General features: G+C 36.0%; 1 protein-coding gene across 1 annotated transcript in view; it reads left to right on the top strand.

The window, feature by feature from the left end:
• The window catches only part of LIN7A (lin-7 homolog A, crumbs cell polarity complex component), a 45,792-nt gene that overhangs the window by 6,235 nt on the left and 18,593 nt on the right, over window positions 1-20,964 (top strand). Inside the window, exon 2 of the mRNA XM_062568066.1 lies at window positions 11,371-11,489. Coding sequence (XP_062424050.1) covers window positions 11,371-11,489 — 119 coding nt within the window. The remainder of the gene's footprint in view (window positions 1-11,370; window positions 11,490-20,964) is intronic.

Below are 20,964 nucleotides of genomic sequence, written 5' to 3'. Positions count from 1 at the left end.
TAGCTATTTTCGCATATAGCAAAAATATACTCTATCTGCAGATAGTGTTAAAAGGAAAGGATTTGTTTTGTAAATAACATGCCTGTACTGGATCTTGAAAACTTCAGTTTTGCACTGATGTCCATGAGACATTTGTGTAGCTAAAGAAAAAAAGGATTAGCCTCTTAATATAACTGCAAGTAAACAATTTTCTTAACTCCATCCTGTCACCTGAGTTGGACCCCTCTAATGAAGTTATCAGACAAAAAAATAAAAAAGTGACAGATTAATGAAGCAATCCACTTTGTGCAGAGGGTGGCTGTCCTTTCAGTTACCTGTTTCTTAAGACATGCATGCACGTCTCTCCTTAACACGGGTGACACTCATGCAAGCGCAAAATGATAAGTAGACAACCAAAAGCTTGTTTTTGCAACTGAGATACAAAGGGATGCTCTTGGAAGTAGTGCAGTAGGATTGGAAATCTGAATTAAGTAGAACGATTGATTTTAGCCACATGATTAGTTAGAAACATGATTAATTAGAAGTTGAGGATTTAAGAGAAAGCCAAGCAAAGGCAAATAGGGTTTTGAAACCACTTAACTGACATTTCGTAAATCTGTCTTCCCTCATGTACAGTTAATTTGTTTCACATGATAAATTTCATACACATTTGGCTTTTTAAAAATAAAACTTACTAATGTTCTGTAAAGTGTACATGTTGGTATAAATCCAGGCATTTTCAAGGTTAAATCTTAACCTTGCTTAATCTTCTTTTGAGATATTTGCTGGAGATTCAGCCTCTGAATGAGAAATATTTAGCTGTTAATTCTGTATTCAGATCAGAAGATTTGAGCCAGAAATACATGTTGATGTGTTAACTCTGTTTTTCTGAGGATTTAAACCACAAGTTCAGATCTTAGATTTGTTACATACGGGGGAGATGTAGGTACATATTTGAACTGGAATCCAAAACAGAATGATTAAAAGAAACAAACTTCTCAAATGTAATTCTGCTAAATTACCAAGAAATGCATACTACTACTCATATTTAGTTGTTTATTACCTTAGTGTCACTCTGTAAATAATCCTAAAGAAAAGAGGAAAAACATTGATTAGAAAACTCAGTTTCCAGAAGAGATCAGAGAAGGATGGTACTCTGTTACTTAAAATATGGAACAATGAGCCATCCACAAATAACCAGAGTATCAAAGCATTGATTTTAATTGTGTCTGTGTAAATATGGATGATTGTATAAGGAAGAATATTGTTCTTTCTTTATTTCTTCTGAGCAAAAATTTCATTTTTACTAGTTCTTTTTAAGGGGAGCCTAATCCTCCACATCCACTAACCCTTTAGTTTTATTTTTAACCGTATTTTCTGAAAAAAAAATCCTAGACCTTAAGGTATGAATCCCTCTGCAATCAGTTAAGCGCTGCTTAACTGCACTTGAATGCACTCGAAACAGATTAGATGGATGACCATGACCTAAATTAGACCATCAAAAACAGTTTTAACCTTCAGAAATTTATGTACTGACATCTCTTCACTTTTCAATAGATAAAGAAGAAGTGTTTTTGTCAATTGCTACTTTCTTCATCAGCACAGGTATAAAAGATAATATGCTGTATTCTTTGTTATGCAGAGCCAGGCTACAGAAACTTTTTCAGGGCGTGATGATGGTGTAAAAAACTATGCATCTGTGGAAACAATCTGTGGAAAAAGAGGTTGTTTTACATGTATGTCTTACTCTGTAGCCTGATAGCCTTGTAACACAGGCTATGGAATTGATACTAATGTATTCAATACGTTTTGCTTCCTGATAGTGAAACCGTTTCAAAATAAACCAGATGAGTGTGCTCCTCACATCTGAGGTAGATAGATACCTTGTGAAATCGGACTGCGGCTTGAGATGAGTCCCATTCCCCCTGCTTCTATTCTCAGTATCATTCAACACAGAGGACACCAAGCAAGAGCATTGCAAGGTTACAGGGAGCTCTATTTGTTACAGGGGTTTTTCTGTTTCAAACTTCTGTTCATGAGTTGCCGCAGCAGTTCAAGATAGTCATGGTTTTTTTTTTCCTCCAAAGTTCATATTAATAGAAGAAAGGCTCTACTTTTAATTAAGTTTCAAAGTGGATAGTTAACTGTGGTCAGTTATTGAGATCCACCAGCAACTTATCTGAACTGTCTATTTTGCAGGGATATATTAACAAAAGAGTTTTTTTACATTGCCTTTTTCTCACCATTGCAGCTTTATGCATACATACCTTCAAAGGACAGGTTTTTGCATTCCTGAGAAATGACTAGTACATAGTCAGCCACCAGACAGACTCAATCTACAGAAAGTAATGTCCTTAAAACAACTATAATTGAGGAGAGAATCTGCCTGAGCCTACAGAAAATATTGTATTAGGTATGTGTACATAATGATTGCATCGCATCCATTGTTTTACACAAATGCCATCTTTTCTGTATTTTCTTGCTTGGGCCTCACACCACCTAGAAAACCAGAAGATAAAATCGTGATGCTAGATTTAAAGTGACAATTTGTATTGTAACTATGTGCAATTGCCATTAGCCCACAGCCGTCCTTTCTCATCTTTCTGGTATGAAAAAGCTTTAAGATTAAGATTTGCCAGAGAGATGAGAACAGGAGCAGGCAGCAGGAGACTCTAGTAATGACATATGAGCAGAGAAGAAAGTGAGAGTTACTGCTTTGGCTCAAACATGATGCCTGTTGAGAAGAATTAGCATCCCTAAGTTGACCTGTTGACACCTGTTGGTGCCTTTTTTTCCCTCTTTTTGTTTTTTTCCCTGCCAACAAAAATCTGTCTGATGCAAACTAAAAACACACACTGAAAGTATCAGTGTAGAAAATACATGTGATTGCTCGTATGGGCAATACTTCTTGTTTTGTGATCTGCATATAGAACACACATGTAAGTGCCTTTGCTTTGCAAGGGGAAGGAGAGAATGTTGGTCTTCATCCTGTTTGTTCAACCGTATTCATGATAATTCTTTTTATTTTCTGCTTCTCTAACTTAGTAAAATTTTGAATTTGTGATTTATTTTAATGTTTTTCTTTGTAGATTTGTAGTTTAAAATACAAAAGCTGCGTTCTATTCGGCAAGTAAGATCCTTAGGGTATGTTAATGCATCAGCCTTTTTCCTTTTAATCTAGGCTCAGAACCTGTAAAGTGTTTAAGTTTGCAGCTTCAGCAAGGTGTATAGGGTACTTTTGTCTAGTGTTTAAAGCAGCTTCATTCTTCAGCATGATTAGCAGTTTTTGCTGAAGTGGAAACTATGCTACAAGAGCAAGTGATGTTGGGATCAGGAGACAGACAAGTTTTAGAGACTGGCAGAGAGTTATCAAGGCTTCTGTCTACAGGATATCCGTGGCTACAGGAGGCAGTGTACAGTTACCTTGGTTTCATGTACTCAGCTTGTAGGAACTTACTTCATTGAAGCCAGTTTATTCACCACCCAAATTTCTCACACTATTCTTGTCAAATGTGACTGTTCTGAAGTACGGTGTCTCCTGGACAACAAGGAGGTAAACTTGTGTTAGTCATTCAATATTTATCTGGACAGTAAGAGTGGGTTTCATCTGACCAGTGCAGATATATAATATGTAGGATGTAGCCATTTACATCTGAGTTAATCATCTAGTCTCCCTTTATAGTCAGCCAAGAGAACAGGCACTCCCAGAGTGTGATTCATCTCATCTAAAATAGGTCAGATGAACTGTAGCCTGAAAGCGTCTGTTTTTGTTCATTGACTGTAAAGGCAGCAACCTAGGGTAAGTAGCTGCGGTGTGGATATCTTCATCAAGAAGTGTGGTGAGATGAATCCCTACAACAAGATGAATCAGAGTGCTTTATATGGATATTCTTTGTTATATTTGTGTTTTCATAGTAATGTTTAACTACAGGAGTATAGAGTGATACTTCATTAAATCCATAACTGCTACTCATATCATTTAAACTAGAAAATGAAAGTATTGATATTATTATTCTTGCTATAATTAATTTGAATAAAATTCACAGATATACACTCTGAAGTGTTGAATAATATTGCTGTATTCTAGCAGCTTAGCTCATTTCTCCCTGTACATCACTGAGTCTGATTCACCATGGTTAAGTATACCTTTACACTTTCTGATTAGCATGAAATTTTATGCAAGACAGCCATATCAAGATAAAGGGCCAGAAGAGGCTGCTCTCTGCCTTGACTTTTCTGAACTCTCCTGATGAAATTAGATAAATATATTAAATTAACAGAAGAGCTATTGTCTTTCAGGAGAGTACTACTGTTGGTAAGGAACCAAAGAGATGAATGAAAGCATGTTGGACAATCTGGTATTAGACTTGGGCAGGGAGTGTCATGCAATACAAAGCAGCAAATGGCAGCAGAGCTCTAGCAGTACAGAGAATTTTCAAAAAGTTCACACTGAAAATCTTTCAAAGCTTGTGCTTTAATGAAAAAGTCACACAGATTAAGAGTTTGATACGATGTTGATATGATAGAGTTACTGGCTATGAATTGTGAATGAACTCTGTTAATCACTACAGAATCTTAATTGCCCAGCCATTGATTACCTGCTGTTATTTAATTGCTAAATTAAGATTGCTAAATATAATAAAGTATCCTGTGCTGGCTTTGATCATTATGATAAAAACTGACAGAATAATATTAAGAATTCTGGAATGTATTCACGTGAACTGTAAAGAAATAAACCTGAAGAAAAGCATAGAGGAATAAGAAACTACTGAGAGGAATAAGGAGCTGTTATGTCTCACAAATTCTTCATTTTCAGCCTGATTAAAGGTCTTCAGGCACAACTGAACAGAGAATGAAAATTGACAGGATTATTTTATGTAATGACCTGGTGAACCTAGAGAATATTTTAGAGACTTACTGAATAACCTTGCTGTCATTTATAGTAATGTTCTACTTCTTCAAGTACCAAGGGATGGTGTTTATTCAACACATGCACTTTTCCTAATAACTGATATACTAATTCAGTTTTACCTCAGTGAACTTCTCCAAAGTTAACATGAGTGAGGCAGTAGAAAGACTTCAGAAAGATCAAAAGCCTCTTCTCTTTAATAAGTTGTTAATAAACAAGTGATCACCATATTTTCGTTTTGGGAAGAACCCAACAATATGATACCAGGGTAGTTATTGTAGTACAGAAAAACTATGTTTCTGAGTAATTACTATTTGAACCCAAATAGTATTAAAAAGCATTGTAGTTACTATTTAAGCTGTCTCTTAAATCAGAGGATAAAATATTTATTTTAAGGACTGAAACCAACAGTTAACTCTTTCTCAGACTAGCTCAAGAGAGGTGGATTAGATGCTAGTAGATATGCAATAGTTTTCATCTTTCTCAGTGTGAAAAATGCAAATATATTCCTTTTCAAGAGTTATTCTGATAATAAATATGAAGCAGTTAACATGCTAAAATCATTTTCTGTATTTATTAATAACTTTTAACCTATTTGACTAAATTGAAATGAACTTAAACACTGCCCAAAATTTACCATAACAAAACCATAGACCTTCATGAAGTGCTAGATCCTACTCACTTATAACAGGATTTTGAAAGAACCATTAAATTCTGACCAGCCAGTATTTCTTTTGTAATCTATGGTTTCATAATTTGCTTTGGAGTTTTAAACTTCAAAGTCTACAGCAACTAGTTGCTGAATTGCAAAATATTAGGAATAGCATTTATTTTTCAAAATAGCAAGCAAATTAAGTACGCATCAGTACACATTGTATATTGTGAGGTATTTGAAAACAAATCATCAAGCGAAGACAATATGTAATAACAGAACAAAGGGATAAAGAACAAAGAGATAACTAAGCAAGATGACCTTTCTTTTTAGTTATACTGTGCTGTATGGCTGTGTATACATAATTCTATTTCATTTAGCATGTGAATGTTCCAGTTTTACCGCAGCATGGTATCTTGCTAGTTCTATGTTTGAGTAATTTCTCTCCTTCTTAAGCTTTGTAGAGTAACCTCCTGCTTATATTCCCACTAAGAATGCAAACGAAAATGCATTGAAATACAAATACAAAAAGAACACTTGAAATAAGATTTTTTTTTCTGAAAGCCATTTTTTTTTTTTGTTTGTTTTTTTTTTTCTGAACGCGTTCAGTAAAAGGTATTCTGCCTGTTGCCCCCTGCCTTTTCTATGTTTCACTGATAACGTGGCCCACCATGCTGAAACATTATTATTTCCTGAAATGCTATAGGCAAGCATGACAATGAAAAGACAAGAAGGGAAGGGAATGTTAAACAGAATGTGAGAGGAAGAAATTGTGTAGATGTATGAAATCAGAAGAAAGTGGTAAAAGGTAAAAAGAAGTGTGATTAGAGTGGTATGTATTAAGGAGAAAAACAAGTGCATACTCCTTTAAATTTTGCACATCGTAGAATAGAGAAGGAATAACTCTATCCTCATCTTCACCCAAAAGTCCCACTAATGTGTGTGGGATAGGAATATGAGAAATGAGGATAGATTTCAGTAACAGTAGCATGAGTTTGATGTTAATATAATGGAGTTCATTTGTAGAAAGTGTAAGTTTGGGAAAAGAAATTTTGTTTAAAAAAATCTTTGGCTAAAGGAAAGAAAAATCAGAAATAAAGAGAGGTTACTATGCTTATTTTCCTTAACTACATCTAACTTAAATACTTTTAACATCATTCTAGGATTATTTTATAAGTGTGTGTATATGTGTGTGTATGTACATACATACACACAAAACTTTAAGAATTTGCACTTTTCACTGTATGTAAGAAAATAATATTTAAGAACAATTCCTTCGTGGTAATTTCTACAAACAGATTAATTAATACCGTTTCACAATCAAAGGAGCATTTGAGGCAAAGAAAAATATCCCAGCAGAGGATGACTAGTCCCTCTGAAATACATGGAAGTACTCTAATTGGCTTACAGGGGTGGATTCCCTGCTATATGCTGTTTTTTTCAATTTAACTTTGGAATCTTTCTTGTTGCCAGTCACATCACTTCTTTGTGCAAGCACTTACTTCAGTTTTAGCTGGAATTCACCTTGTGTGAATGGTCACCTAAATTCTTCTGCATTGATATAGTTCACTTTTTAACCTGACCGAAGACAATTGTTCATTCAAGGCATTTTTAGTTTGCTCAGAATCTTCTTTGTTCCATACAAACAGCTATATTTTGTTCCTGAGAAAACATCAGCTTGTAACAAACAGCTTTGACCCTGAACACGTTTTCTGTTCATTCTGTAATTTTATCCCATGGTGCTCTTTATTATTCCATATTCTGTCTACTGTGAGCAATATCCCACAAGTCATTGCCAAATTGGGTCAAGCTATGGGCATAATTGTGACAGGAGAAAGAAATCTTTGAAAGAATCCGCCTATTGTTAGCAGATATGATAGGTGAATAATAAATCAAAGCAAGAACTTGCATAACATCACTCATGCATGTTAGCATATTGAATAAGTATGAAAATGTGGAAAATTAGAATGTTCTTGGGCTATTCTGAATTTTGTTTACAGCAAACCACTTAATCACAAAACTAAGTAGTCTGGTTTTAGCAAATGACAATTTAGTACCCAGTTTTGCACATGAATCTACATACTAAACTCCCATTGATTTCATGCCAGACTTCTGGAATAGAATATGAATTTACCATGTGTATCATAACAGTCTTCACTTCAGAAGCAATTAATTATCCCCTAGAGTCTGATCCATGCCTTAGGGAAATATTTAGATCTGTACTTAATTCTTTCTGATGGATGAATCTACCTAAAATTATCTATGATCCTTTCCAGATCAGAAGTAGATTTTTTAATCAGGACAATTCTTTCATTGAATATACTTCAGTTCAGGAAACAGCTAAGGAGAAAAGCTTCACAGAATTTACAGATATGGAGATGAAATTCCTAGATAACTGTAAAGCAGTAACCACTCTGTCATCTTTTGCACTGACCTTCTACAAAAGACAATTGGTGATAGGGAAGGACAGTTTTAAACTTATCTGAACAATCGCCTGTTTAATTTAGAGTATCTGAACATCTATCACATATCGCATTAATTTCAGAAGCCTCAACCGATGTGTTGTGGTAGACTGTTGAAGATTCCTCAGAAGAAATCTAACTTCTTTGTGCTGACATATCAGTTTATACCAACTGGTACTAATGACGAGGAAATGTGAGTTTACCTTTAAGTAACTGCTAATCCTTCTTGCTTGGGTGGAAGATAAAACCTTTATAAAAGAAATTCCAAGATAAATGATTAGATAGTTTTGTTTTGAGTTCACCATGACCTTACTTTTACCAAGAACATAAAAAAATGTATTTGCCTATTGCATCGTATTTTACTTAATGTATCACCACTCCTTTGCAAGCTGTTCTTGCTGAAGTGTCTACTTACCCCTTCTTACCTAAATCTCAAAACTACCCTCTTTGACCTGTTAGCTGCGGTGGCATTCTTCTTTCTAAAATATCATTCTCCCTTGGTTTCCATAACTTTATTCTTTCCCATGTATCTTCTTGGTTTTCTGATCATCACTTTAGTAAGTGCTTTACGAGGATCTTCCTTGATACACCTCCACATCATCTCTTTTCTTTCTATTTGAAGTACACCTTCAGCTACTCTCTCTATATACACAACTCGCTTCTACTTCATTAATTCAGACTTTCTCTTTCCCATCTCACCAAGGTCTCTGTGTGTCAGATGATCCCATATGAAGAACTTCAGGTATACGCCTTTACTAGCAGGTAGTGAGGAGTGGAGAAATAAGAGCACATCAGCAAAGCAAAACGAGTGGTACTGCGAACATTATGTGCATTGTGTGGTGGGGAGAGGGATTATTTCAGACTAACTTTGATCCAATAACATGGACTGGATGCCTGTTAGCAGTTGAAGCACATTACACACACCCTTGGAGTGCGTGTGTAGGGTTAGTTTCCACTAAAAGGAGTCCATCCAGGTCATGACCTCCAAGACTGTGATGCAAACCAAAGCTCAGTAAGTGGAAACAGTTGGGAGATTTTCTTCCAAAGCATGCTTGTGGTGTGAACTAAAATATAAATGCACTACTAACTGTCATCTTAAGTGCACATAACTAAAATAGAGCTGTTCATCCTTAATGTCTGTTCCATTACTTCTTTCCCTGGTGTCCCCTTTTGGAGTATGGACTTACTCAAAGATCCAGCAAATTCATCTCCCAGCTCTTGTAACTTTGAATCTTAATTATTCAGCTTACCCTTCTTTGGCTTTAGACGTGATCTTCCTTCACTCATAGCCACCCAAAATACTTTTTCAAGCTCCTTCTTCAAACTTCTAGAGCATGTCAACCCTTCTCTTGAATTATAAAGCTGTTATTTGGATAGTTTCTCCATATCCTATTAAACCTAAACTGCTGATCTTCATTTTCAAAATCCTTCACAACTTTTCTACACAATATTTATCATTTTTAATTCAGTAGTTATTTCTCACATCATTCTTTGACTATCACCTTTAAAGTTTTCAAAGGAATACTGCATACTTTCTGCCATGCTGCCTCTCACATTTAGAGTTGTCTTTTGACAGATGGCTGTAAAAAAAGCTTGAGATTTATTTGGATGTTATTTTACTATGGCATAACCTATCAGGCTGGCTAGCATGGTCCTATTATCTTTTTGAGCTTCCCTGCCTCTTTTAACTTAAATTGTAAGCTCTTTGAGGTGTCATCTTCTCATTTCCTAGCACGAATGCAGGTGGATAATAATTATTTTGTTATAAATACAAATATATATTACACTTTTGTTTCTATTGCAGGTCATTTATATCATCTTTTTTCCATTTCCAGAAAGCTTCTCATGTCTTGGTTATATAATACACCTGGTCAGTATAGCTCAACAGCAAGCCAAGGATTGTAAGAACTGTTTCAATTAGCATAATCTCCCAGTCACAAACATTACAATCTTGTCATTGGAAAGTAGGGTTATACAAGGTTACTTCTACTCATTATAGTCTTTCTGGTGTTGTATGGTTGAAGGGTGGTATCATATTTCTTTTTAGTGCAGTTAAGTCGTAGGGTTAAAATGCCTCAAATATTGTTTTATCATTTAGTCACTAAGATGCAGACCTATTTTTAGTGGAGTAGTATAATTGGCCAGTAGTGACTCTGATAGATACACAAAATACACTAGAATATGTGAGAACAACCACACAGTCAAGGCAACAGCTTTGCCAGGTTCAACGATACCAGCAAATTTACAGGAAAGTTGCAATGGTAGTGTTAAATGACATAGCAGGAGACGACCATGTGTTAAACTCTTACCATTCTGAGAATGAACTAGAATGTATCTTGCTCAGTTCGCTCTTGCAAGCAAGTCAGTGCCTCCCTTGCTTGACCTGGCTAGTCTGCATAAAGTTGATCTTGAAACAGTCCAGTATTTTTTGTGCCCCCGTGTTCCCTAGCCATAAGAGATCATCAGACATCTCCTGTTTTCTTTTTCTTTTTAATTTTTTTATGTACATATCTTAGCAATAACGTAGGAACTAGTGTTGCATCTTTTTTACAGATCAAAAATGTTGTGAGCATGAGATTATGGGCTGTATTCAACTGGACCTGATTCACGTTCACCACTCACAATGGGTATCACTTCAGCCCTCTCAACTACTCTTCAGAGACTCGTAGATCTTACCTTTGACAATATACAGGTGCTTAAGGACAATTTAGGACAATTAGCGTTATACAGGATTTATGCAGCACATCAGGAAATTTAACTTGGGTCTCCAGAGGCCTTACACACTTCCTCTTCTCTAGCAGATTCTCTTTTCTTTCCTAGTGGACTTTTACTTACCTCTGGAAGATTTTCTGTATCAATAATTGATATTTAGACTTAGGTTTATGAAAGAAAAAGAGCAAATATTTTTATGAGGAAAAGATCAAACATTTTATTAGGTTTTGCCATCGTGAGTGTGCTTACATAAGGACTCAGCTTAATTCTTTCAGACTTCCTGAAAGTAGGCTCAATGCTATTTCTGTGCAACCTTCTCTTATGCAGAAAAGTAAGAAATATTTTAGGTTTATGAATGTAAGTTAGCTGCTTTGAACTAGTAGCTTCCAAAAATGTTTGCAACTCAGAATATACATTTGTGTGTGAGTCCGTACATACACTTGCACAGTTTGTCCATATTTAAGGACTGAACAGCAGTGTTGGTACATATCTGAGGCTGGTATAACACAAGTATGAATACAGTAGGTTAGGTATTGCTAAAGCTGATTCTAAATTCAAAATGATCATCACTGGGCCCCTTTTAGTCATTTATTAGTCACTGCTCAATTTACAACCTCTGTTTATACTGATCTTTATTGCTATTTTTTTCCACTCAGATGTGGCGAGAGCAATTGAATTACTGGAGAAACTGCAAGAATCTGGAGAAGTACCAGTACACAAGCTGCAGTCCCTAAAGAAAGTGCTGCAGAGTGAGTTTTGTACAGCTATCAGAGAGGTACGGAACTGAGAGTTTTAGATATTCCTCAGAATAACATCCATAATCCTAAAAGGAAAAGTAGACTTGCTTTTCAGTGCTGGAGAATGGGAGTATCTTGTATAAAGGATGAGGGATCTGAGATGTGTCTCTATCTGCCTGTCTGCTACAGTGCAAAATACTGAAGTTATTGAAAAGCAGGAACAGAACAGTTGCATCAGCAAGGCATCAAGCCTGAGGTAATTAGCCTTGCTAAGGAGAAGGGGTGATTAATTAGTACTTTGGTATTCTGTTCGTGCTGTTTCAGAATCTGTGCTAACCTGTTCAACACTGTGCTGGGATCTGGGGATATGCCAGGTTGGGTCAGTGCAAGCTTAAGTGCATCTTCTTTGAACTCAGGTGTGTGATACAAATGGACTAATAAAATCAAAATGCCATGAAAGACAAATTATGTAAGCACTAAAGTTAACTGGTAGCTGAAGCTAATGGGAGTCTTGTGGTTGAATTTAGTGGTCAAGTCCCAGTGGGTCTTGCTCTATGGATCAGAAATTCTTGTCAGATTGCTAAGAACTGTGATCCTTATTCTACAAGCCATGGTCAGGGGACTTCCTAGCAGTGCCCAACAAGAAACAGTAAGTGATGGCTATCTTCTTACAGACATGCAAGGGAGACGCACTCCCATTCCCACATATGTAAAACCAGTATCTTTAAAACAGTTAAATTATAAATATTTCTTTGAGCTGATTCTTGGTCAGAAGCTATGAATGAATACAATGTTTTGTCAGACTTTTTGCTTACTAAACTGAATACAGCATGCCAGACTGAAGTGATTCTAAGTGTCCTAGTGGAGGCAATGACCTTTCACCAGAAATTCTGTAAGAACTTCTGTTCCAGTTTATCTGTCTAATGCCTGGAACTAATCCTCCTTCACTAAAATCTATAAAAAGTCTATTGTCACCTCAATGGTAGCAGGATTGAACAAGATAACTGATTGAGCAGGATAACTAAACAACAGCAACACATTGATTGAATAGACCGCTGGGTGGCTGGAAGGAAGAAAGAACAGACATTAGTTTAATAAGCAGAATGCAGCACGCTCTTTGTTTTATGGAATATATTCTTCAGTGTGAGGAACAGAGAGAGGTTTCCACTTAATTAGCTCGCAGTTTTCAAGGCTTTTTAAAAGGAATACTGTTCCATAACAATAAATAATGGTACTATGTACCCTGAAGAGCTGAAACTCTGACTAGTCCTTTCATTTAACCAACTAAATGCTTCTTTAATTGACCACAGAGCATTGAAAAGTTATTTTTCTTCAGATAGCAGAGTCTACCATTCAAACTGTGATGAGGAATTTTTCTGTCTCTGCAGCATCGTCAGTGAAATCTTAACAAATCAATGTTCATCTCTGGAAAATATTCTTAATAGGAGCAAACACACAGCTTTTTGAAGCAGGTACAGAGTCTAGGAAGAGGAAAATGGCTTAGACTAATGCACTCTCAATCCAGTGAATTGAAAGCAGATTTTGACAATATGGTTTCAATGGCACAGAAGGTCTTTTAGAGGATGTTGTGTGAACACAACCTGCACATGACAACCTAATTGCTATTACTGTCTTGTAAGTAATAACTGTCACTGTAAGAAGCTTCTAATTATTTGTTTAACAATAACTGGGTGATGATGATGAGTGTGTAGGTCATAACTATAACCATAAACTTCATAAACCAAGAGATTTATTTCTTTTACTGGCCTTAATGTATCACTGTTAGTGAATAAAATTTTTCTTTTTTCTTATTAATGCCATTCTTGACTATATGTGTAAATCTTTTCTTAGAGGAAGTCTTACAAGGCTTAATGGCAACATTGAGGGAGGGAGGGAGAATTAACATATTACATTACCAGTATTTAAGGGTGTTCAACATACAGAGCCTCTTTTCAGTTACCTGCACTAAGCCCTTGGCAAATGTTTAAACTGTAACTCTGTTGTTTCCCTAGTTGGAGAGTTGTTAGAAAATTCCAGCAAAACCTTTCTTCCATCTTTTAGAAACCTATTAAGAAAAGTGTGGAATTTTTGCTGTGTTAAATTTTTAGACATCTCCAGGCATTGTAGGAAGGGCTTGAAGTATATCTGAGCTGGGTTGTGCCTTTAGGTCAGGGATGTCCTTCTGTGGCATTCATGTACATTGGAGTTTATGAGAGACTGGTAATGAACAATACAGTCTTTTCTGAGCATATTCCAGCTGAAGATAGCAGAAGCTGGACATAAATTTCCCTACCATTGCTCTTCCAGTTGTTGATCTTCTCTTTTCCTGGGCACAGGACCTGAGAGTGTGGAGACTAGATTTTTGTTCCCTTATTTTATTAGCACCCACATAGAATAGAGGAGAAAAGTTATTGATCTTACAAGAGAAGGCACGACAGTCAGCTTGGAAGTAATGTGAGAGTTGATTAAAACACAAGAGCCTTCTTGGAGAAAGCAATGAAGTAGACAGGCTGTCAGGACTCAGGTTGGTATAATTGAAACTGGATGAAGAGCAGTGGCTAGCTTTGTATTAGTAGGCAAATTCTGGAAGGGACTGTTACTGCTGCTATCTGTACGCAGAGGTATGGATTTGCAGTGTGGTGTGTACATTACATAATGCAAGATTGGAGTCTAACTTCCTTTTATCAGAAAATCAGGTTAGACAGGTTAGGCTCACTTCAGCCATAACAGATGAGCTTTGGAAAACAATTCTCTGTTCTAGTCAAAGAAATTATGGACACTGAACTATCTAGTGAGTTTGATTGTTAGAATATGTCACAGAGAAACCCAGTGTTGTGATTGAGTGTATTGTAAGTGCAGGTAAAATGATCAAAGGTAAAATATAATCTACGCAGTATTGATTAAATGTGACTTGTTCCTTCTGGAACCAAGGATTATTTAACTATAAAAGCAATAGGTCTCTTTTATGATCTGTTAGTCTTAAAAGTATGTTATATTTTGTTGGCTGATACACATTCTAATCTAATGTGTTGGAATCTATTAAATGGCTGTAATGAATTATTTTAATGGAAATTTATTTAGTAAATCAATCCTCCCATTCAAATCCCCAAATATCTTAAAGAGATAGAATCTTTTTCTCTTTAAGGTGATTAAGTGAATGAAGTCACTTTAAAATAGAAGTACTCTGGCATTTTTCTAAGATGCTGTGTCAGGAAATGGTGATAAAAGGTTCTCACTTAGTACCACTGATTGATATATTCTGTATGGCACCAGGAAGGCATTTGTATTAACTCTGGAAATAATGGAAATAGTTGAAGTATATTATGGCCTCAGGTACTTTCTTTTCACTTGAAGCCCCAACCTTGCCTAGCTTGACCACCATACCAGAAGACAAGTCAACCCAAGTTTGGTCACATCATTAAAATTTACTTTTAATGCAGTTTATAATTGCATGACCAAATTACTTGGTTCAAATACTCCCTAGGTGCAGACAAATTGATTAGTCTTTGATATAGACATGTCCCTGGGCAAAATATGGTTGAATATCACCCTCTACAACATTAAGTCCTGTACCCTTACATGTTTTTTTTTTTTTTTTTTTGTTTGTTACTTATTCAAAGCTGATGCTATATTACAGTCTTCTGATTGCTGAACAGGTGAAGTACAAGGCTCTAAAAGTGAATGCATGATTGGACTATTGGACTACAGAGAAGGTATATTCATACACAGCATAAATCTAGGCCACCTAAATTGATGAAATGAACCTCTAGTCTGACAATAAACCTTAAAAGTGCTGTAGGCAAGTTAAAACACACAGTTGAGCAAAAACGCACTAAATCATTAACACAGAATGTGACATGCCTTTGCAGATTATGGCAATTTCATTTACTGTTAACATCTGGTAATCAGTACTGAAATGCCATGACAGTAATGATACAGATTGATAAACCCATGCATCTTCTGATGAGTGGAAGTTTTCTTTTAAGTTAATTCTGAAAATTCTTTTTTTCTGTATGTTAAATAACAGTAAAAGATCAAGATATATCACGCTTTCCTTCTACCCTTCTCCATTTTCCACTTCAAGATTAAATCTAATGTTTTTCTGTGTGCATATTATTTAAAATAAAATTTGACAGGTAAATAGTGCTACAAAGATGATCAGAGGGCTGGAGCACCTGCCCTATGAGGAACGGCTGCGAGAGCTGGGCCTCTTCAGCCTGGGGAAGAGAAGGCTGAGGGGGGATCTTATCAATGTGTACAAGTACCTGAAGGGAGGGTGTCAAGGGGACGGGGACAAACTCTTTTCAGTTGTCCCATGTGACAGGACAAGAGGCAATGGGCAGAAATTGAACCACGGGAAGTTCTGCCTGACCATGAGGGGGAATTTCTTCCCTGTGAGAGTGACGGAGCACTGGAACAGGTTGCCCAGAGAGGTTGGGGAGTCTCCTTCCCTGGAGATCTTCAAGGCCTGCCTGGATGCAACCCTGTCTACCATGCTCTAGGTGACCCTGCTGAGCAGGGAGGTTGGGCTAGATGATCTCCAGAGGTCCCTTCCAACCTTACTGATTCTATGATTCTATGATTGTATGAAATACCAACAGTGAAATGAATCACTGTATTACATTTATTAGTATCAAATGTAATCGGATCAGGAAATCTATATAAAAATCTGGTGTAGTAGTCAGAAGCACAAAAATATCCATTATTTTATTCTGTTATCTTAGGACTCCTGCCAAAATATCAGGCCATCACCTAACAGAGTTTTGTCACTGACACTCATTTCTTAAAAGGAGAAGTAGTCAACACAAAATATTCTACTGTTGCTGCATGTTTTGTGTGAAATTAGTCTGTGGAAAAATTTGTTCCTTTTGAAGATTATTTTCTACCTCTGTAACTTAAAACTTGTATGCTTATTATAGAATTATTTTATGGACAGAGCATTGTAAAAATAATTAAGACCACTAACAAGATCCAGGCACAAAAAATGGCAATGATAGAAGGCAGGCCCATTTCTGAGGAGGTTCGGATTTCCCCCTGGTTATTTTAGAGATATAGTTGATTATGTTATATTAATAAGAACATGATTTTACTATTTGTTGGGTAGGATAGTTTAACAAAGCTGTATTCTTTCAGCATTCCTAGTGAGTATATCTGAATTGTTTTCTTCAATTAGAAATGATGCATTATTAATGCATGCATTTTAATGCCTTAACAATCTGAATTACTAGAATCTCAGTACTGCTAATATGCAGTGTATATTATCTAGTCATTTTCTCAGACTGCCTACCTTTGCTTTATATTATTGACCCTGATGTATATCTTTGCAAATGTTAGGGAGACACATTAAGGTTGCTGGGTGGTGAAAGCTGAGTGTAGTGATATTGTGCTTATTAAATTACTATGATACAGTATGTGACAGCAGGAAACTTACTGGAACCCGCAGCTGTTCACTTCAGACAGATACTCTAATATTTGCATTTACTACCTTTTATAGGGCTCAGCATGTGTAACAGCCTGGTTATTGGCTGGACTCAGGTCAAACTTCTCGTTCATTTCTTCTATTAAAATTATTCATTTAGAATTTTAATGTAGGATTCCAGGAGTTATTTAAAAGTCCTAATTTTATTGTATTTCAACAATTCCGAGATGAGTTTGTTCAGTTTACAATATAACACTGTTCCTCTAGCTCACAGACCTAGCTTCTGAAAGCGACATTTCATTTTTTCTGCCTGATGAATCTTATTCCCAGTAAAAATAGCAGTTCTACAGGCCAAACTCTATTGGCTTGCACCTATGGCAGCAACAGAATTCAAATTCTGCCCTCCATTACTTTTTCTTTTCAGTCACTGGGACTGAATATTTGTTACAGGAAGGGAATAGAACTTCATTCAGTCTTTCATTTCCACAGTGCAAACCTAGCTATTAAAATAAATCAGAAGATGAAACTTTGAAAATATACATATATATAAGTATAGGGAAGATTTAAGCTAAAGATGCTATAATTCACAGCACAGAGTTATGATTTACGCTCAATAGGAAGCCCACATCAAAGGCCACCTTTGCCCATGCAAATGAAGGTATTAATCAGGATTAAGCAAAGTGGTATAATGGACTTCTAATAAGATAATTAGTAAACAAAAGGCTAACAGGACAAATCACATGAGTGAAGCAAGCAAGATTTGTGTCTCAGCCCAGATTTGTATCTCGGGTCATGCGATGTTCTTTTTAGGCTATTCTGTTACCTTGTTTTGGTATTCCAGATATCTTTCTCAGAATTACTGCGCTGTTAATTTAGTAGTAGCAGTCCTGCAGTAGGAGATGCAGAATTGTCCTCAAACGTATATAGAAGCATAATTGCCTGAAGTTGCCTGCTTTTGGTTTTGTTAAGCAATGTTAAATTTTCTTAAGGAAATTCCTATTACTGCCAAAAGTCTCTATGAACTTGTATTTTCAGGGTGCGTCTTTATTAACACAGAACAAAATTAGCAGTTTAAAACCAATGCTACCTTTTCAATACTGAATGACCACACATTAAATAATTGAAAAAGTTATCTTGGACCAAATTTATTAATATTTTTACATGCTTATGCATGGATTAAATTTTATCTTTCATTAAAATTAGTTACTGAAAATTAATTACATAATTTCAGTATATTTTTAGATACTGAGATGGATTCTATTCTCAGCTGAACCAGTTCAGTTCACCTCAGTTCTCTGGTGGTGTACCATTTGCAGGAATCTGCTCCTTTACATTTTCCTTGACCAGTAATATCCCAAGTCTTTTCAAGTAACATGACCTACATGCCACTGAAAGCATTCAATTTCTATCCTTAAGTCTGTGTTTTTCAAGATTGCACAGAGGAGTTGTAAGAACTGTAAAAGTTCAGAGTCAGTCACAGGCACTTATTTGGTCAAGTCTGTAAGCACACAAAATACTTTGCAGACACAGTCTCTGAGGTTCATCTTTCTTAATTTGAACATCTGTGGTGCAGACACATACATTTAAATCATTCAAAACTCCCTTTCTAGTCAGTGGAGAGAAATAGGTACTTTCAAAGCATAATTAATTTATTTTAGACATCAACGTTAGGATGATGTGCACCTCAAAAATGGCTGTTATTCTCCACTGACTATATAGGGACCAGTTCAGACAGTAATACATAAATAGTAGATGTTGAAGTTTGGACATGAGTCCTGCTCGATGTGTCAGGAGTGAAAAGTCACATAAAGTAATGATTAAAAATTCTATTAAATCAGTACAGACTCATCAGTCTTTTGAAAGGGAATTACTTAACTTTATTCAAATATGATGTTGGTATGGCCAAATAGTAATGCATTCATGTAATGATGCATTGAGGGAAAGATTTGGAGGGTTTTAACTTAAGGTAGGAAAAAAAATGCCAAATTTCAAAACGTGAGCTACCTACTTCTTATCTTGCCACCATGCTGTATGAGGCATTTAGAAGGCTTAGAAGCTTGAAAAGTTTATGTTAGCAGTATGTGCAAATAATATTTTTTCTATAAAATTATCCTACTGTGTTCAAATATGTATTATTTCTTAAAATCAATGTAACCAGAAATTATGCAAATTTTGAAAAACAATGAAGTTTCATTTACCATTATACCAGACATAAGTGACTGAAGCATTACACTGTTGTTTGCAAGCCTTGGATGGCATGAATGAGAACTTTTGGAATGATTACCTTCTCACTCAGCAGATGGCCTTCATCAATGGCAATTATATGTATTTATCAAGCAGCCCAAGCATTATCTGAGCGAAAGCACTGTTAAGTCTCTGTGCAGTTACTAAGTCCTGATGACTTCCACGCCTGCTCTGTAGGAGATTTAAAACAGCTACTGTTGTCACTTTTTTTTAGCTGCCTACAGCTAAATACATTGATTTCACAGATGTAGTATCCCAGAATCTGGAGCTATATTGTAACATTGATCTTTAATCAGTGCTCTCTCCCATTGGTTTTGGGTAAAGATCAATTTTCAGAGTTGGCTGATGGCTATATATCTTCTTGCATTTGTACTCTGCTTGCTTAGTTGTGTTCCTTACAAAAGAGGGATATTTCCGTGCTGCAAATTTCCTGCAACATATAAAAGCAAAACAAGAACATGTCTTGTTTGTAGTTGTGTTTATCTAGGTTACTGCTCCATATTTACTAAAATTCTTCAGTAAGTGGTGCTAATGTGATGTTCTTAGTTCTGTACACAGCTGCAGCTATGTGTATTATAGAAGGTTACTGTACTGGAGCACTGGAGATGCACCTCAGCATATTTTTTGCTTTCTTCACGTTACCATTTCAGTTTATTGATGGAGAATCATATTTGTTTACATAAAACTTATGGATAAACCGAATAGCCTTTGCTACAGTTCATCTCAAGCTTGCTTCTTTCTTACGGAAGAAATCAGCAGCTAGGTGAACTGCTGAGAAATATTTTTTATCGGCAGTTTTTGGGAAGCCACTGTAGCACCAGTATCAGCTTGCATTTCTGACTTGATACAGCCTCAGTGCCCTCCTACTGCACTTAACAAAATTGCTGAAGAAATTCGAGACATGCTCCTCCATCTCAGTTTTTGAATTGTACCTTTAAAAAAGGAAAGAAATTATTAAATCTATTTAAGAACTCCATTTTAGCTACATTTTTGGTTAGTATATAAAACAAGAAATATCAACAGTTTTCTTTCTCCCTTCCTTCTTGGCTGGATAGGAACACTTGAAATATAGGCTTTTATGACTGGCTCGGGTTTGGTCATGTTTTATCCAGATACTGATTTCAGCAAGGCTTTGCCAAAGTTTTTTTTTATTGGAAGCATGGCTATTGCATACTGCAGCCCTTACAGCATATAAAGACTTACTAATAAAGTGAAGGAAATAAGTGTTTGTGGATGCTTGTCATATTTCTGAACCCGTAAGTAACTGGCAGAGAGTTCTGGGATAGGAGTTCTAAATTATGATCTATGAATTCAGGTGGTCTTCTGAGAATTACCTGATCACACATTGCTTTTTATTTAGTTCCTGATATGTTGCAGTAGAAGCCACAAGAAACTTTAAATATTTTTCTAAAGTTCAATGTTCTAAAGCATAAGACTGAGAGAACTATAGCATTATCTTCAAAGGTGCCAAATCATAATTGTTACTGACTTAAAGCAGAGTGTAGAACAGTATGTAAGGGATATGACATAAATTGACCCTATACATTTTTTTTAATTATTCCTACTATAAATGATTTTTAATTTGGAAATTAAAGTCTATTTTTAATCATTTTTAAGAGGGTGTCAAACAACTTCCTATTGACTTTAGAGGGGCCTTTTTGGTCAGAATCTGCATTGCAGGGGGGAAAAAAAAGGGCGCTCTGAGGTCTTGTGTGTCCTAACAGCACTACTGGGAATATTTCAACTGACTCATCCGGTATGTGTCAGTGCTCACACCAGAGCGGAGGATATGACAGCGTGAATTTCCTGGTGCATCTGCTATGTTCTTCTGCTAGCACAGAAGGGAGGAA

Source organism: Rhea pennata, chromosome 1, assembly GCF_028389875.1.
Source record: "Rhea pennata isolate bPtePen1 chromosome 1, bPtePen1.pri, whole genome shotgun sequence".
NCBI lineage: Eukaryota > Metazoa > Chordata > Aves > Rheiformes > Rheidae > Rhea > Rhea pennata.
This window is presented reverse-complemented; position numbering and strand designations above follow the sequence as displayed.